General features: G+C 55.0%; 1 protein-coding gene across 1 annotated transcript in view; it reads right to left on the bottom strand.

Moving 5' to 3' along the window:
• Lamc3 (laminin subunit gamma 3) overlaps positions 1-16,329 on the bottom strand; it is an 83,151-nt gene that overhangs the window by 48,578 nt on the left and 18,244 nt on the right. The window contains exons 2-7 of the mRNA XM_004671741.2: positions 14,463-14,767; positions 11,250-11,380; positions 8,303-8,469; positions 6,256-6,444; positions 6,053-6,170; positions 3,422-3,520 (exon numbers count right to left, since the gene is read on the bottom strand). Of these exons, the coding sequence (XP_004671798.2) occupies positions 3,422-3,520; positions 6,053-6,170; positions 6,256-6,444; positions 8,303-8,469; positions 11,250-11,380; positions 14,463-14,767 (1,009 nt within the window). The remainder of the gene's footprint in view (positions 1-3,421; positions 3,521-6,052; positions 6,171-6,255; positions 6,445-8,302; positions 8,470-11,249; positions 11,381-14,462; positions 14,768-16,329) is intronic.

The raw sequence follows: 16,329 nt of genomic DNA, 5'->3' as shown, positions 1-16,329 counted from the left end.
ATTCCAGGACTTCAACCAGGACACAGCACTGCCTTTTTTTTTTTTAATTGTTCTTGGTATGTGAATGTGGGGTGTGTGTGTGTGTGTGTGTGCGTGTATATGCAGATGTGTGTACCCATGCCTGCAGAGACCAGAAGATGTTGTGCGTCCTTCTCTCTCATTCTTTTCTCTTATTTCTTATTTCCCTGAAACAGAGTCTCTCGTTGAAGCTGGAGCTTGATTGTGTGTGTGTGTTTAGTGTTTTTATTTGTTTGAGAGAAAGAGGCATATGGAAGAGAGAGAGAGAGAGAGAATGGGTGCACCAGGGCCTCTAGCCACTGCTAATAAAATCCAGATGCATGCACCACCTTGTACAAAACTGGTGTTATGTGGGTACTGGGGAAGTGAACTTAGGTCCTTAGGCTTTGCAGACAAGCACCTTAACCACTGAGACATCTGTCTAGTCCTTTTTTTTTTTCACTAGACTGGTTGACCAGTGAGCCCCATTATTCCTCCTGTCCTTGCCACAGTGCTGGGGTTACAAGCACACGTGGCCATGTGGCCATATGTAATTTTTTTTTCCTTTTTGTTTTCAAGGTAGGATTTCACTCTAGCTCAAGCTGACCTGGAATTTACTATGTAGTCTCAGCATGGCCTCAAACTCATGGCGATCCTCCTACCTCTGTCTCCCGAGTGCTGGGATTAAAGGCATGTGCCACCATGCCTGGCTGGTTTTGATTTTGAGACAAGGAGTAACCTGGACAAGACAAGGAGTACTCTCAGTGGGTAGCCCAGGCTGGCCCCTCTAACTCTTAGCAATCCTACTGCCTCAAGCTCCCAAGGGCTGGGATTACCAGTGTGTGCTAACCATGCCTAACTTAACCTTGACATTTGTGAAAAGCACCATTTAGGTGTATTTTAGGACATTTTCAACTTGGATTTGTGTGTCTGGTATTTTCTCAGGACAAGAAAGGGGTTATGGGATCAGGGAAAACACACAGAGGTGGAGCGTCCTTCTCATCACACCACATGGAGGACATGGAACCCACATGACGTCAACAATGGTATGAACCCTCCTCCCCTGACAAAGGCACTGCGTGTCAGGTTTCTGGTCGGAACAGTTGCCACTGGCCAGTCGTTAGAAGTGAGGCACTAGCCAGTCATGGGGGCACAATCCCAGGACTTGGGAGGTGGATGCAGGAGGATCAGGAATTCAAGGTCATCCTTGGCTATACAGGGAGTTTAAGTCCAGCCCAGGCTCCAAAAGGCTCTCTCTAAAAAACAACAGGGGCTGGAGAGATGTCTCAGTGGTTAAAGGCTGTAGCTAGCAAAGCCCAAGGGCCAGGGTTTGATTTCCCAATACCCATGTGAAGTCAGATGCACAAAGTGGCACGTACATCTGGAGTTTGTTTGCAGGGGTAAAAGGACCTGGTACACCCTCCCTTTTCCCTCCTTCCTTCCTTCCTTCCTTCCTTCCTTCCTTCCTTCCTTCCTTCCTTCCTTCCTTCCTTCCTTCCTGTCTGTCTCCTTGCAAATAAATAAATAGAAATTAAAACAATAAAATAATCAACGATTCAACCCAGCCCACACTGAGAGGGGAAAACAGAGCTTTACCTGAGGATAAGGGTGGAGTATCAAAGAACTCGCCTGTGTGGGAACTGCCACGGTACTTAGCAGATATTGTGAGGGCCATAACTTGGGGCTGTGCAGGCGCCCGCACCTCCTTAAAGAGCCGCTCTCTGCAGCGGTGAGCCCCACGCCCAGCGCTGCTTCTCCTGGCGCCTCCACCTGGCTCCGCTTGGTACGCGGGGTCCGGCAGGGAGGCTGGCCCCTTTGTTTCCTGTCTGCTGAGTTATTCGCTCATCTACTGGCACCCGCGGGTCCACCTCATTCTGCGGGTTACCATGCAACCCCCTTGTTATCTTGTCACCCAGACCGTTTGGGCTCTGGCAGCTCCCGCAGATGGACTTCCGCGTCCTCCTCATGTGGCTCCCACCTGGCTGGGGCTTAGTGGCTGGTCGGGCAGCCCTGGAAATTGAAGCCCGAGCCTTGCGCCTGACAGGCACGTATCAGCTCTGTCACCGAGCCCGATGCCAGCTTTTGGTTGGTTGTTTTTTTTTGGGGGGGGGGTGTGGGAGGAGGGGACTGAAGCAGGGTTTCTCTCTAACCCAGGCTGACCTAGAACTCACTCTGTAGCCCAGGCTGCCTCGCATTCACAGCGATTATCCCACCCTCAGCCTCCCAAATGTTGGAAATAAAGATGTGCACTACCACAGCTGGATTTTTTTATTTTTTTAAAAAGACAAGGTTTTGCTACATACCCCAGCATGGCCCCTCAAAGAAGGGCTCTTCCTATCGCTGCCTCCGGAGTGCTAGCATCACAGTGTGCCTTCCTACCCAGAGTTTCATCTAATCCTGTCCCAGTTCTAGAAATAGCTTATTTTCCCCAGCAGCTCTGAGGAATACAGCCTTCAAAACACAGACTCCTTCTTTGGGCACAGGACAGAGGAGTAAGAGTCATCCTGAGCAAGTGCAGATGGATGCACCTCATCACGCCCTCCCATTTCACAGACAGATGAACTGAGGGTTGGGGGAGAGGAGCCGCTCAGGGTTGCGAGGCACTGGGCCTTCAGCAGAGCTGAAGGAGAGCCCCAGCCAGGCCAGGTTCCCTGACTCTGCTCTGACTCCTCTGTCTCCTTGGGGAGGAAGACCCTGCCGAGACAAGGCAAAGGAACAGCCTGGGGCTGGCCAAGGGGAGAGTCAGGGCCAGGGGAGGATGGGGTGAGGCCAAGGGCTCCACATGTCAGACACAAAGCCAGGAAGAGATGATGTGTGCCCAAGGCAAACCCATGTCTGCCTTCCTGCCTGGCTGCTAGGCTCAGAGGCCCCCTGAACACCTGAAAGAGGAAGTTTATGGATGGAGGGACTGTGAGATAGCCCATTTGACTGACCTTCAGGACCCCATTTGAATGGCAGAGGCAGCTTCCATTTTTAGCTCAGTTGGTAAGTGCTCCTTGGAGCAAGGCATTGAGAAGGATGTTGAGACTACTGTAGGGGTCCGAAGAAAGACTGCTATGTTCCATTAGTGATGTCTGCCATGGGTGTGAGATGGAAGGGCTGTGATGTAACGTATATTTGCTGCCTGGATTAGGCAAGCTGTTCCTGTTCTCTCTAGAGTTTTCTTTTTTGGATACTGAATGTGAAGAAACAATGCATTTTCTCAGCCTTTGAAGCATCCCTTGGTAGTGTTGGGTCAGAATATGGACAATGCCACGAGCCTTTGGGTAACTTCCTGGATGCCAGGTTCCTGAAGCTCCATAAGTGTGGGGGTGGTCGACTGCCCAAGCTCTAAGGACCTTGCACTGTCTCTCCTCTGACTCCACAGTCTTGGTGCCTCGCCACCTACTCCCAAGGTCATTTCCATGTTAATCAGCTCACTCACCTAGCACACAGGTGGCCTTCTACATTCTCTTTGCAGGGGCAGCGCCCACTGCGGGGGTCACAAGTGCCCAGGCTGCCAGCGACATTGCAGGTGCAGGGTCTGCCAAAGGGACGGGGCAAAGAGACATGTGTTCAGTGTGCCTCTCTGGGGTAGGGACAGCCCCTCCTCCGAAGAGCTATCCTGCCCTTCCCGGCTCCCCAGAATACCAGGGCAGGATGGTCCACCAGCCTGTGCCTGGCCTCCTCCACTGTGCTCACCCCTCGGGGAAGTCACCCACGCTCTGTCCATCACTGCATCTTCCCACCCACCATCCATTTATTCTTCTTGCCATCCTTCTACTTTGCAACTTCCTATCCACCCTTTCTCTCAATTTTCAACCTAATTCTTTTTTTAAATTTTTATTTATATGTGTATGTGTGTGTGTACACCAGGGTCCCTTGCTGCTGAAGTGCCAAATATATGCACCATTTTGTGTCTGGCTTTACATGGGTGCTGGGGAATTGAACTCAGGCCACTGGGCTTTGCAAACAAGTACTTTTAACTACCAAGCCATCTCCGCAGCCCCTCATGTACTCAATTCCATCCTTCCATCTACCCATCCTTCTGTCCACTCACCCATTCTTCTGTCTATCCATCTCTCCAACCCACCTGTTCACCTGTCCATTCATCCACCTGTCCACCCAGCCATCTACCTGTTTATTCATCCTCTCATTCTTCTATTCCTCAGCCTCTATCCACCTCTTGCCTACTCTCAATCTATTCATCACTCACTTTCATCTATCCATCTGCCCGTTCTTCCTTCCCTCCCTCCTTCCTTCCTTCTTTCCATCCATCCATCTATTGATCCATTCATCCACCTACCCACCCACCTGATATAACATGGTCCCTGTCCTCACAGAGCCTACAGTCCAGTGAGGACAGACATGCAGGCAGGCAGTTGCTGCCCTGTGACATCTGTTGTGGGAGGAGATGGATAGTGATGTAGGAATACCATAGAGGGGCACCTGGTCCAATCTGGGAGGGAGTGGCAGGGTACCAGGAGAAAGGCAGAACACTTCTTGAGAGAGGGGTATCTCAGCTAAAGACTAGAGATGAGGGGATGGAGAGATGACTTAGCAGTTAAGCGCTTGCCTATGAAGACTAAGGACCCCGGTTTGAGGCTCGATTCCCCAGGACCCACGTTAGCCAGATGCACAAGGGGGCGCACACATCTGGAGTTCGTTTGCAGTGGCTGGAGGCCCTGGTGCGCCCATTCTCTCTCTGTCTGCCTCTTTTTCTCTCTGTCTGTCGCTCGCAAATAAATAAATAAAAATAAACAACAACAACAAAAAAAGACCGGAGATGAGGAGCAGGGTGCTAGACACAGGCTCGGAGGCATGGCTGGGGGAAGAAAATGCTCTGGGTAAAGGAATGGTATGTGCAAAGGTCCAGAGGCCAGACTTGGAGGCAGCCAGATTCCGGTCAAGTTCAGGACTGCCTGTTTGCTTGTTCTGTGGTGTTGTGGATGGAAGCCAGGGCCTGGCACAAGCTGGCTGAGCGCGTTGTCCACCACTGAGCCCCAGCTCTAATGGCCACTTCTGCACCACAGGCCTGTCCAACTTGCCCCTGCCTTTCAAGTACATGATGACACGGTGGTTGTTTGCCAACATCCAGCTCACTTCAAAGCGCTTCATTCAGAAGTTCATTTTACTCTTTTCGTCGCTGCGTATTTCCTCAGCGAACTGACAGTGAGTGGGCTAGATCTGTTTTCTGAGGTTCAGCCCACGCAGCTCCTGGCTGGTCTTTCTCCCCTCAGCCGGACACAACACACTCTGCACAGGGATACACTGTCTTGCCTCCCCACTCAGCTCCCGCCTGCCCCTCTGCCCCAGGGACTGGCCCCATCCCTTCTTCCTCTTTTTTCTTTCTTTCTATTTTATTTTATTTTATTTATTTGAGAGAAAGTGGGGGCAGACACAGAAAGAGTGAGCATGGGCGCCCCAGGGCTCCTCACCACTGCAATTGAATTCCAGATGCATGCACCACTTAGTGAATCTGACTTTATGTGGATGCTGAGGAATCAAACTCGGGCCCTTAGGCTTTTGAGGCAAGCGCCTTAACCGTTGAGCCATTGTCTCTAGCCCCCCATTCTTCCTCTTCAGCCTCCCATCACCATGTCCTTACGAGGGCCCTAGCATCTGCCTGTTCCCTCCTACCACAGCCTCTGCCTGCCCACTTTCCTCAGCCCCCTCAGCTTTCAGAGGCCCCCTTCGCACGGATGCTCTTCCCCTAGCTCTAGACGTCACCTGGCACTTGCCTCAGCCTTGGCTGGGCTCTTCCCGCCTGTGGCACCTGTCCTTCCTGTCTGAGGCCCTCACTCCTTGGGGCGCCTCTGCCTCTCCAAGCAAGCAGGCTTCACCCCAGAGCGTAATGGCTCTCCTTCCTGCCTTGTGATGTTCTGGCAGGTCTCCACTGGCCCGGGAAGCCCTGTGTCCCATAAGGCTGGGGCCTGATGGCTGCAGGGTAGCAACGTGCCGAGGAAAGGAAGCAGAGGTGGACACAGCCAGGATTCTGTCCCGGGTCTCGGCATTCAGTCCAAACACAGTGTGGGTCACGCTGGGCTGCCCGCACCCTCCCTCATGCCCCCCTCACCTGCAGCCCCCCTCGCTGAGTGAGTGGAAGCCAGGCAGGCAGCGGTCACACTTCCAGCCCGTCACCATGGGCTTACAGGCGCAGGTGCCCGAGTTGTCACACTGAAGGCGCAGGGAGCCTGAGGGAGGAAGGGTGCAGAGCCGTGGAGGCAAGAGGGAGCGAGGGCAGGGAGAGAGCAAGGGAGCGGGGCTGGGGCCACGCACCTGCCGGGTGGCAGTCACAGGGCTGGCATGGTGTCCGCGGCTCCCAGCGATAATAGTTCTCCTCGCAGCGTTCGCAGAAAGGCCCGGCCGTGTGGTCTCGGCAGTGGTGACAACGCCCACCGTGGCCGGTGGCCCGGAAGAGCTCCCTGTCGAACGTGCACTCCTCGGCGTGGCCGTGACAGTTGCAGGCTGTGGGGAGGAGGCGGAGGGTCGGGTGTGTAAGTGGCCAGCTCTGGCAGGAGGGGCCTCTGTGTCACCCTTGAACGGGCGGCTCAAGGAAGGGCAAGGGTCCAGGATGGGGTTCCAGCCCAGCGTTATCAAGGACATAGAACCCAGTCACTCTTCCAAAACAGGACCGTGTGTGTGTGTGTGCATGTGCACACACATGTGGATGCACACTCCTCACATACTCCCTTGCTGTCCTAGGCAGGAGGGGAGAGTTGGGGCCAATGAAGGAAGATCCGCTTGGTGAGGGCATGCCAAAAGGCTGGCTAGAGGTGGCATGTCATGATGGGCAGAGCAGGGGAAACGTCATGAGGTGGATGGTGGGCAGTGCAGGGGCAGCTGAGAGCCAGAGATGGGGAGGGGGCTGGGAGCCTAGAGTACCAGGGAGCGTGCTACGGTGGTTAAGGCCTCGGTGTAAGCACCTTATGAACTTTATGAATTTGCATGTTATGAACAGTTCTGTGCAGGCAGAAGAGGCCGGCGGCTGGAGACAGGGGAAAGTGGGCTGTAGATACATGGAGGGGGTGGGGGGCTGATGGGACCAGGACTCAGACATCAGCCACACAGAGGGACAAGTTTAGCTGGATTAGAAGGATGTGAAAGAGGCTCAATTCAAGCCAGGTGCCTTTAATCCCAGCACTAGGGAGGCAGAGGGAGGAGGATCTCCGTGAGTTCAAGGCCACCCTGCGACTACATAGTGAATTCTAGGTCAGCCTGAGCTAGAGTAAGACCCTACCTCAGGAACAAAACAGAAAGAAAGAAAGAGAGAGAGAGAAGGAGAGAGAGAGAGAGAGAGAGAGAGAGAGAGAGAGAAAGAAGGGAGGGAGGGAGGGAGGGAGGAAAAAGCGGCTTAATTCAGGGCTCAGGGGCTGCCTGGGCTGGGAGTGAGGATGAGGGTCAGGCGCAAAACCCCAGCCAGGCTGGTGATGTTAGGATAGAGATGTGACCAGAGAAGTAAGGATATGGCAGGGAAAGCAGTTTGGCTTTTCGGTGTCCCCAGCACGGAGACAGACATAGGCTTAGTGGGAGCAGGCCAGTTCCCCAGGAGGCCAGCCAGCCAGGAGGAACTCATTAGGGATGAGATTGCCCCCCCCCGGGGGGGGCAGTTTCTGAAGACAGCATGCTGTCCCCATGCATGAGATGTCCCCTTCCTGCCCCAGTTCTGGCAGCCAGTGGCTCAGGCCCAAGAGGACAACAGGCCACTGGGGCCAGCTGCAGGCTTGTATGTGGGTGCTGCTCCTGGGATCTGGTGGCTGCAGTCAGGCGCGGCTCTTGAAGGAGAGCACAGGGCTATGCAGAGAGACAGGCAGGGCTTGGGGAGAAAGGCTGGCATACCCGCTGGGAGGGGAACATCCTCCATGGCCCACTGTCTCTACAGACCCCCATCCGTGTGTCTCTGAGTTTGAGTGGGCAGAGTCACACCACATATAGTTGGGACATCAAAGGGCTGCTGGAGGCTGTGGGGGACCGTGGGAGAGACTGGAGAAGGCAGGTCAACACCCTGTGGGCATGAGGGGGCGAGGCTGGGCTTCATCAGCTGCTGGGGTTGCATCCATTAAAACAAAAGGATAAGTCATGTTGGGGACTTCCTGTCTTCCCACCACGGGCGCCTGTATGGGTGAAGTTGGCCCAGGGGTGTTATTTGTGGGAGAGAACTGAGGTTCAAGTGTACCCCTGGCTCCTCTTCACCTCTAGAGAAGCTCGGGGACCCCACACACTGAGTGCTCGGGACCACCCAGGAGCAGCCCCCACTATGAGGTTTTGAGGTTGCTTCTCCGTCAGTACTGCCCGCCTCCAGTCCTGAGGCCCGAGGGACACTCACGCAGACACTCGTTGACGGCTTCTGCCGTGCCCCGGGCCCACGGGCGGTCCTGGAAGAAGGGCAGGCAGCGCTCGCAGTCGGTGCCCGTGGTATTGTGCTGGCACCGGCAGGCCAGCTGGCCCGTCTCGTTGGGGATGCACTCGCTGGCATGCCCATTGCATTTGCACCTGGGGAGAACACCCAGAAGAAGGGATTAGAGGACAAATGCTGCCAATGTGGGGTTTGCCACCAGGCAGCTAGCTGCTGATTCCAGTCCAAGTATGGGCGTTCACCATGTGCAGACCACGCGCCCAGGGCTGGTGTCCCCAGAGCTCTGGCTCGCTGGGAGCTGTGTGTGCTAGTAGCCCGTTCCTGTTCTCTGGGTACAGGTGGAAGAACTGGGGCACCCTTGCTAGCTCCCCAGAAGGCTTCTGCTTGAATAGCCCCACCTCGGGGCCATACGGGATCCAAGGAGGTCACCTCCGTCTCGCAGGTGGGGGGTGGGCAGGTGGTCACAGCGTCAGTGATGGACAAGAGGGGGTTGCCTTGGGCAATTCTGCCACCGTGTATAAAAGGTCAAGAAAAAAGTATCCTATACAGGAGATGGCTCCCAGCCTGCCATACACAAATACCCAGAGTCCTTGAGTCTAAGCCTTTATGGGTAGCCCCGGACCTGTGACCCTATGAGACCCATAGGGCTAGGGGATGGGTGGACTGTCAGGAACAAAGAGGTGCTTTCTAGGAGCAACATGGCATGCCCAATGGAGCCTGAGTCTTTGGGGCCCCTATTCCTGTCTGAGGCCGTCAGGCTGAGCAGCTCTGAGCCCCGGGAAGTGGAAGGAACGCTTATCACCCCACCTGCTAGAAGAGAGAACAGACCTGGGCCTTGCTACTGGCAGGTACTAAGTGGCAGAGCTGCAAGCAGAAGTCTGTCCTCGCTCTGCTCCGTGCAGACCCTGGGTCATCTGTGACCGTCCAAAGCCATGCTGGCACTCAGCCCTCAGCAGGTATGGAGGGGTTACAGGCCGTCAGCGGGGCTCCCAGTACTGTCTCTAATGGAGGGACACGGGGCAGATAATGCACTTTGCCTTTCCAGGCTGGTAGACAACACCCCGTCACGTCCAGCAGAGGTGAGGCCAGCCCCGGGGGGGCCTTTCGAGGAGATGGTGGTCATGAAGGAAGTGTGACAAGGGACCGCCCCATCTCTGAGAGGGTGCTGCAAGCACCTCCTTCTCCCATGAGTCCTTCTGACCCAAGGGAGGGACCTGTCCCTGCTGAGAGCGGCTTTCCTCAGCCAGCTGTGGGGCTGAGGGTGGTCTGACTCCAGCAGCTGGGACCCAGATGTTCTGTGGCCCATGGCCTCTGACAGCAGACTCTGCAGATGGAGGCCAGGGCCATGCTTGGAGCTGTCTGGGGTGGTTTGACTTGACTCACAAGTAGGGGTGAGGAGGGTCTGGGTCCCCCACTCCAAAGTGCAGATAATGGGCACAGGCTCCTTCCTACTTTCATTGTCAACAGTGCCCCTGCATAGTGGGAAGCCAGCTCGTGTGCCATGCTCGCTGCCACCATGCCCGCAGCCCAGCATTTACACTCTGAGCTGCTCTCCAGTGGACATTGCTTTCAGCCTACACCCTCTCCCTGCCATTATCTGTCTGTCTGCCTGGGCTGAGCTGCCATCTCCCCAAGGCTCAGCTCTCCCCTGACCCCCACTTTCTTCACCCTTCCCCATACTACTGCTTGCAGTCTGATGTGATGGTCAATCTTGTCAACTTGACAAGATCGAGAATCAACCGGGAGACCAACCTTTGGGCATGTCTCTGTGGGAATTTCTAGATATCCTCGGGGGAGGGAAGCCCCACCCTGGGGGTGGGCAGTACCATCCCACATGCCGGGGCCTCACACTGACTTCAAAAGAAGGAAACGAGCTGAGCATCATTTATCACGCTCCGCTTCCTGACCCTGGGTACAGTGCGACAGCTCCCTCATGCTCTCGCCGCCCCTCCTTCCTCGCCTTGATAGACAAAGTAAACCCTTCCTTAAGTTGCTTTTTTTCTTCTTCAGTTTTTCAAGGTAGGGTCTCACTCTAGCCCAGGCTGACCTGGAATTCACTCTGTAGTCTCAGGGTGGCCTTGAGCTCATGGCGATCCTCCTGCCTCTGCCTCCTGAGTGCTGGGATCAAAGGCTAGTACGACCACACCCGGTGAAAATTGCTTTTGTCAGGTATTTTGTCATAGCAACAAGAAAACAACTAATACATGAGACTTGGGAGCTTTAATGATGTGGCCCTGTTACTCTCAACGGCTTCCCAAAGCTGGTGGAGTCAGAACGAACTTGCCCCTGACTCCCTTCCAGCCCTGTCTCCACCTGCATTCCAGCCCGGTCACCTTCCCTTCCTCCAGCAAGCACCAGCTTTCCCACTCATGGAGGCCTCCCTCCCTTCCGCAGACTTGGCTCCCTAGTCAGCCTGGCCCTTGGGAAATGCTCACATGTTTATTGGGAGCAACTGGAGTTGTGTCCAGCATACCACAGGCCCAAGGCCAGAACATACTGCCTCCTTCCCTCTCAAAGAAGGAAGCCAAGACCTGTGGGTGTAGAGGACACCATTTGTGCTTCCCCGTGATGTGCGTGGGCTGCCGGAGACCAGCTGGGCTCTGGGAGGTAGAGACATGGGGAGACCCGGCCTCCGTCTGGGCAGCTTGGTGGCCTAGGCAGATGCCAGAGACTCAGACTGGTCAGAGTGCCCTGCTGGATGTTAGGAGGAGGCCTTGGGTCCAGGCAGGTGTCCAGGTGATAAGAGTGCCTTCCTCGGGGCTTGGAGGCAACATTTCCCACGTGAAAAAGCAGGAGAAGATGACAGGTACGGGAGGTGAGGGCTATGTACGGGGACGGCTGGCGCGGTTCCAGGGCCAGGGGCCTGCTCCCCGAGACCGCCCTTCTTCGGCCCCGTGCCCCGTTGGAGCCTGCCTACCTGCCGCCCACAGAGAAGTCAGACACCGCATAGTAGTAGCACCGCAGCACCCTGGGGTCCTGGAAGATGTCATCTCCAAACGTGTTGAGCCGGTCAAGAGAGACGAGGATCTCCGTGCTGGTGACCCACTCCTGGGGGAGGGGACAGTGACTCCATCAGCCAATACCCCCGGCCTACTTCACGGGGAGGTACAGCTGGCTGCCTGTCGTGGGCATCCGGGGGCACAAGGACAGGCCTAGCCCGAAACAAGTCAGCAGTGCCGGGAGCCTGGCGGCCAGTCGACTCTGGTGGCGTGGCCTAATATCTCGGTGTCTGTAGCTCCCCATCTGTGAAACAGGACAAGGCTAGTGCCTCCCCCAAGGATGTGTGGAGGAGGGCAGCAGCATCGGCCTGTGGGTTTGGGTCACGACATGTGCTCGAGAAGTGAGGGTCAGGGGAAAGGGCTACCAGAGGCTCACGCAGCCCACCTTCTCCCAGGACTCAGAGACCTCCCCTGCTCCCCTGCTCCACATGCTGCAGACTGACACTTGCAGCCAGCCGACGGCGACTCTCCCCCAGAACACAAGCCCCCCCAAAAGCGAGGACCTTGTTCTTGCCGCCTCCCCAGCCCCTAGGCTCTGCCTGGCGCATCGCAGGCACTAGATAAATACTTGCTGATCGCCGAATGAGCAACTTCCCGCTGGAAGTGCGTGGTGAGGAAGCGGAGGACGCACGTGGAGACTGACATTTTCATCTGCCTGCTGTTATAATCAGAGGCGGCTCCGGCTGAATATTAATCAGCATTTTAATTCAGCCCAGGAGCCCCTGGCTTAGCAATCAGACGGGCAGGACAGAAAATGAGCTCCTGGCAAAGTTGATCCTCGCCTCAGCATGACTCAGGCCCGTGACCTGTCCCTCAGTCACCCGGGGCCGAGCCTGGCAAAGGTCACTGCGCTTTTAGGGGATGCTATAAGGCAGGTATGACTGAGAAGTTGGGGTGGGGGGGCACATGTCTTTCTGTCTGTGGTGCTTGGGAGTCAAACCCAGAGCCCTGTGCTTGCTGGGCAAGCTATTCCTACTGAGCCACAATCCCAGCCCGAGACTATTCTCAGAAGGGTCTTCAGCCTGCTGGTCCCTGGAGCAGCTGAGGGACAGGGAGCCAAGGCCTAGCTGTGGATCGGGTGACCTGTGGCAGGAGGCACTGTGCCTCTGCCCTCCCCAGATGTGTCACCCAGTGGAGGAGCAGTGGAGACCTCTGAGCACATCACCCCTAAACTGACCCCACCCCCCAGCCCCCACCCCCTGCCCCAGGTGTGGCTAGGAGAAGGTGGGTAGCCTGCGTACAAGTTCTCAGAAGTGCCACCCACAGCATGCAAACCCAGATGCCCCAGCTGGGGGTGCAGCAGCAGCTGGCTCTGGCTGTAGGATTAATGCTCCTTGCACAAGGATGCTGCCGGAAGCTATTTTATTCCTGTGTCCGGAGGTGCCCAAGGAATCTGGGTCTTTCTGATAACCTCATCTATGTTTTTTTTCTTCTTCTTTTTTTTTGGGGGGGAGAAGGACAAAAAGAGGGAGAAAGAGCAGAGAGAAAAAGAGAGTATGGGCGCACCAGGGTCTTTCAGCCGCTGTGAACAAACATCGATGTGTGCGACCCCCTTGTGTGCATGTGCAACATTGCACACTTGTGTCACTTTTGTGGCTGGCTATATGGAGGACCTGGAGATTCAAACAAGCATTCTTAGGCTTCGTAGGCAAGGGCCTTAACTGCCAAGCCATCTCTCCAGCTCCCCATCTATGTTTTAATTGCTACACTAGCCTGCCTTCCTCTGGGGCCCAAGGGCAGTGACCTGCCCAACCTCTCCAGCCCACTAGTGACCCTTTCTTTTCTTTTCTTTTCTTTTCTGTTCTTTTCTCTTGGTTGATTTTTTTTTTTTTTTTTTGAGGTAGGGTTTCACACTACCCCAGGCTGATCTGGAACTCACTATGTAGTCTCAGGATGGCCTTGAACTCACAGTGATCCTCCTACCTCTGCCTCCCGAGTGCTGAGATTAAAGGCGTGCGCCACCACACCCGGCTTGCTAGTGACCCTTTCTCTGGGTTCTTATGTCCACTTTGCAGCCCATGACCTGCTTTGTGACTGCAAAGACACCCGCAGTGAGGGAGCAGGGCAAGTTCCCCGAGCATGGGGTGGGGGCTGGGAGACAGGGGCACTCGTTCCCTCCGCCCAGAGTGGAAGGGCTTCTTGGTGCCTAGAAAGTTGGTAGCATCAGGGCAAACCAGGAGCCACCATGCCCAGGCAATGGGCTCCTGCAGCCTGTGTGTAGGATCTAGACTTGACTTTGAACAGACTGCAGGATTCAGGCCATGGTGTCAAGAAGCAGGAGGGCAGGGACTGGGGACATGGCTCGGAATTTAGGCCAAAAGGAGGGAAAAAAAAAAAAAAAAAGATGGGTGGCTTATGCCAGTAATCCCAGCACTGAGGAAGCGGAGACAGGAGTGTTCCTGGAGCTCACCAGCCAGCCAATCTAGTCTTAATTGGTGAGCTCTAAGCCAGTCGGAGATCTTGTCTCAAAAAAAAGTTAGGCGGCCCCTGAAGAATGATACCAGGGTTGTCCTCTGGCCTCCACAGGCATATGGACAAGTGTGCCTGCATGCTCAGGTCCCCACTGCACACACACAAGAACAGGGGGCAGACAGCTGGGGCTCCGTGGCCCATGGTACTCAGGTGGCCACTCTGCTTCCGTGTCTTACCATGACCCCAGGATGGCCTTCTCCCCAAGGAGGACGCAAATTGCAGCACGGCCCTTCTGACTCCTAACCTAACCCGAGCAGGGAGCCCCATGGAGAAGAAAGTGATTTGTGGGGCTGGACAGATGGCTTAGCGGCTAAGGTGTTGGCCTGCAAAGCCAAAGGACCCGGGTTTGACTCCCTAGTATCCACGAAAGCCAGCTGCAAAAAGGGGGCGCACTCATCTGGAGTTCATTTGCATTGGCTGGAGGTCCTGGCACGCCCATTCTCTGTCTCTCTCCTCTCTGCTTGCAAATGAATAAACAATTAATTATTTTAAAAAAGAAAGTGATTTTGAACTAAGTCACACTGGGGACACAGGTGTCTGGAGATGGCTGTGTGTGTGAAGGACTCACTTTACCCAACACCCCACGTGGAGCACAGTCCCAACTCCCCACCCCCACCCCCGTTCCCCGCCCTCCGCCCCAGTCCTGGCTTCTGCCTGACCTGCAGCCCAGGGCTCTCCTCGAAGTTGTAGGCGCTGGGACGACCCTCTAGGGTGGAGAAGGCAACATTGCCCCCACTCAGAGGGGAGATGTCGCTGAACTCGGAGGTGCAGAAGGCCACGCGCTCGTCCTCGCCGGGCCGCAGGTGCTGGCCCTCGGGCCGCCCGTAGGTCTTCCAGCAGGAGGCGCTGTAGTACTGGTAGGGCTCCCAGGGGCCGTCGGCTCGGCTGCGCTTGTAGATGGCGAAGCTCTCGGGGCGGCTGGTGTGGAACTTCAGCCGCACGTAGGTGATCTCATATGCCTTCCCTGCAGCCAGGAAGATGGGGGCCGTCTTACAGAAAGGAAGGGAAGGCAGAGGCCCTGGTCCAGGGAGAGTGGACGGTCTGCCCTGCAGACATTCTCCAGAGCTCTGGGCCATAGTCGGTGATGCCTGACATGGGGACCGGAGAGGATAACACTGGCACACTTGGCAGGTATTTGCCATCCTTCACTGAGGTCAGCTCCCCTCCCTGCACAGGAGTCTACGTCATTATACCCTGACAGACAACAGACAAGCACCTCTTTTTTTTTTTTTCGAGGTATGGTCTCACTCAAGCCCAGACTGACCTAGAATTCACTATGTAGTCTCAGGGTGGCCTTGAACTCATGGTGATCCTCCTACCTCTGCCTCCCGAGTGCTGGGATTAAAGGTATGCGCCACCACACCTGAATAAATAAATAAATAAATAAATATATATATATATTGGTTTTTCAAGGTAGGGTCTCACTGTAGCTCAAGCTGACCTGGAATTCACTCTGTAGTCTCAGGGTGGCCTCAAACTCACAGTGATCCTCTTTCCTCTGCCTCCCAGGGGCTGAGATTAAAGGTATGCACCACCATACCTGGACAAATATCTTTTTAAATGAGATGTTATCTCATCTTGGAAAAGCTACTCTACCAGTAGGAAGTTACTTCTTTTTACCAGGCCAATTCTTCCACTTGTGTCTTTGGTCCCATTCCCTTACAGGGAGGCCCCCAAATCTTAGCAAAGCACTCCTTGGGGGCCGGAGAGTTAAGGTGCTTGCCTGCAAAGCCTAAGAACCAGGTTCAATTCCTCAGAACCCACATTTAAAAAAAAAAACAAAACAGATACACAAAATGGCGCATGCATCCAGTGCCTGTTTGCCATGGCTAGAGGTCCTGGTGCACCCATTCTGTCTGTCTGTCTCTCTCCTATCTCTGCTTGAAAATAAATGAGTTAAAAAATTTTAAAAAAGGGCTGGAGAGATGGCTTAGCGGTTAAGCGCTTGCCTGTGAAGCCTAACGACCCCGGTCCGAGTCTCAATTCTCCAGGACCCACGTTAGCCAGATGCACAAGGGGGCGCACGCGTCTGGAGTTCGTTTGCAGAGGCTGGAAGCCCTGGCGCGCCCACTCTCTCCCTCTCCCTCTATCTGTCTTTCTCTCTGTGTCTGTCGCTCTCAAATAAAAAAAAAAAACTAAAAAAATATATTCCTTGGACCTCTCACTTCCTCTGGCTTCTAAATTCTCTCCTGATCCAAATTTCCCAGCAGAGGTCAGTATCTGCAGGCTCCATAGCACGTCTTCGAACTCAACTTCAGCTCGCTGACTTCAGTTTCTCTGAGAGTTGCATACAAATTGCTCTCGTGAAGACCCTTACTCACAGTCCTTTGCAGACACAGGCAGAGGACCTCTATCTTGGGCCTCTGAGCAACCCACCTGCCTGACTCCCTCCTGGGTCCGCTCTGGGCCCTTTCCTCTTGGACCCTCTCCCTTGGGCTTAGCACCACTACGCTCCCTGTGCTGCAGATGCCAGGTTGGGATTCCTCACCCCTGGGACCCTGCCTCCTTTCTCTACCTATCTGCACT

This window comes from Jaculus jaculus, chromosome 1 (genome assembly GCF_020740685.1).
Source record: "Jaculus jaculus isolate mJacJac1 chromosome 1, mJacJac1.mat.Y.cur, whole genome shotgun sequence".
NCBI classification, from domain to species: domain Eukaryota; kingdom Metazoa; phylum Chordata; class Mammalia; order Rodentia; family Dipodidae; genus Jaculus; species Jaculus jaculus.
The sequence above is the reverse complement of the archived record's forward strand: the minus strand, read 5'-3'. Positions and strand labels throughout refer to the sequence as shown.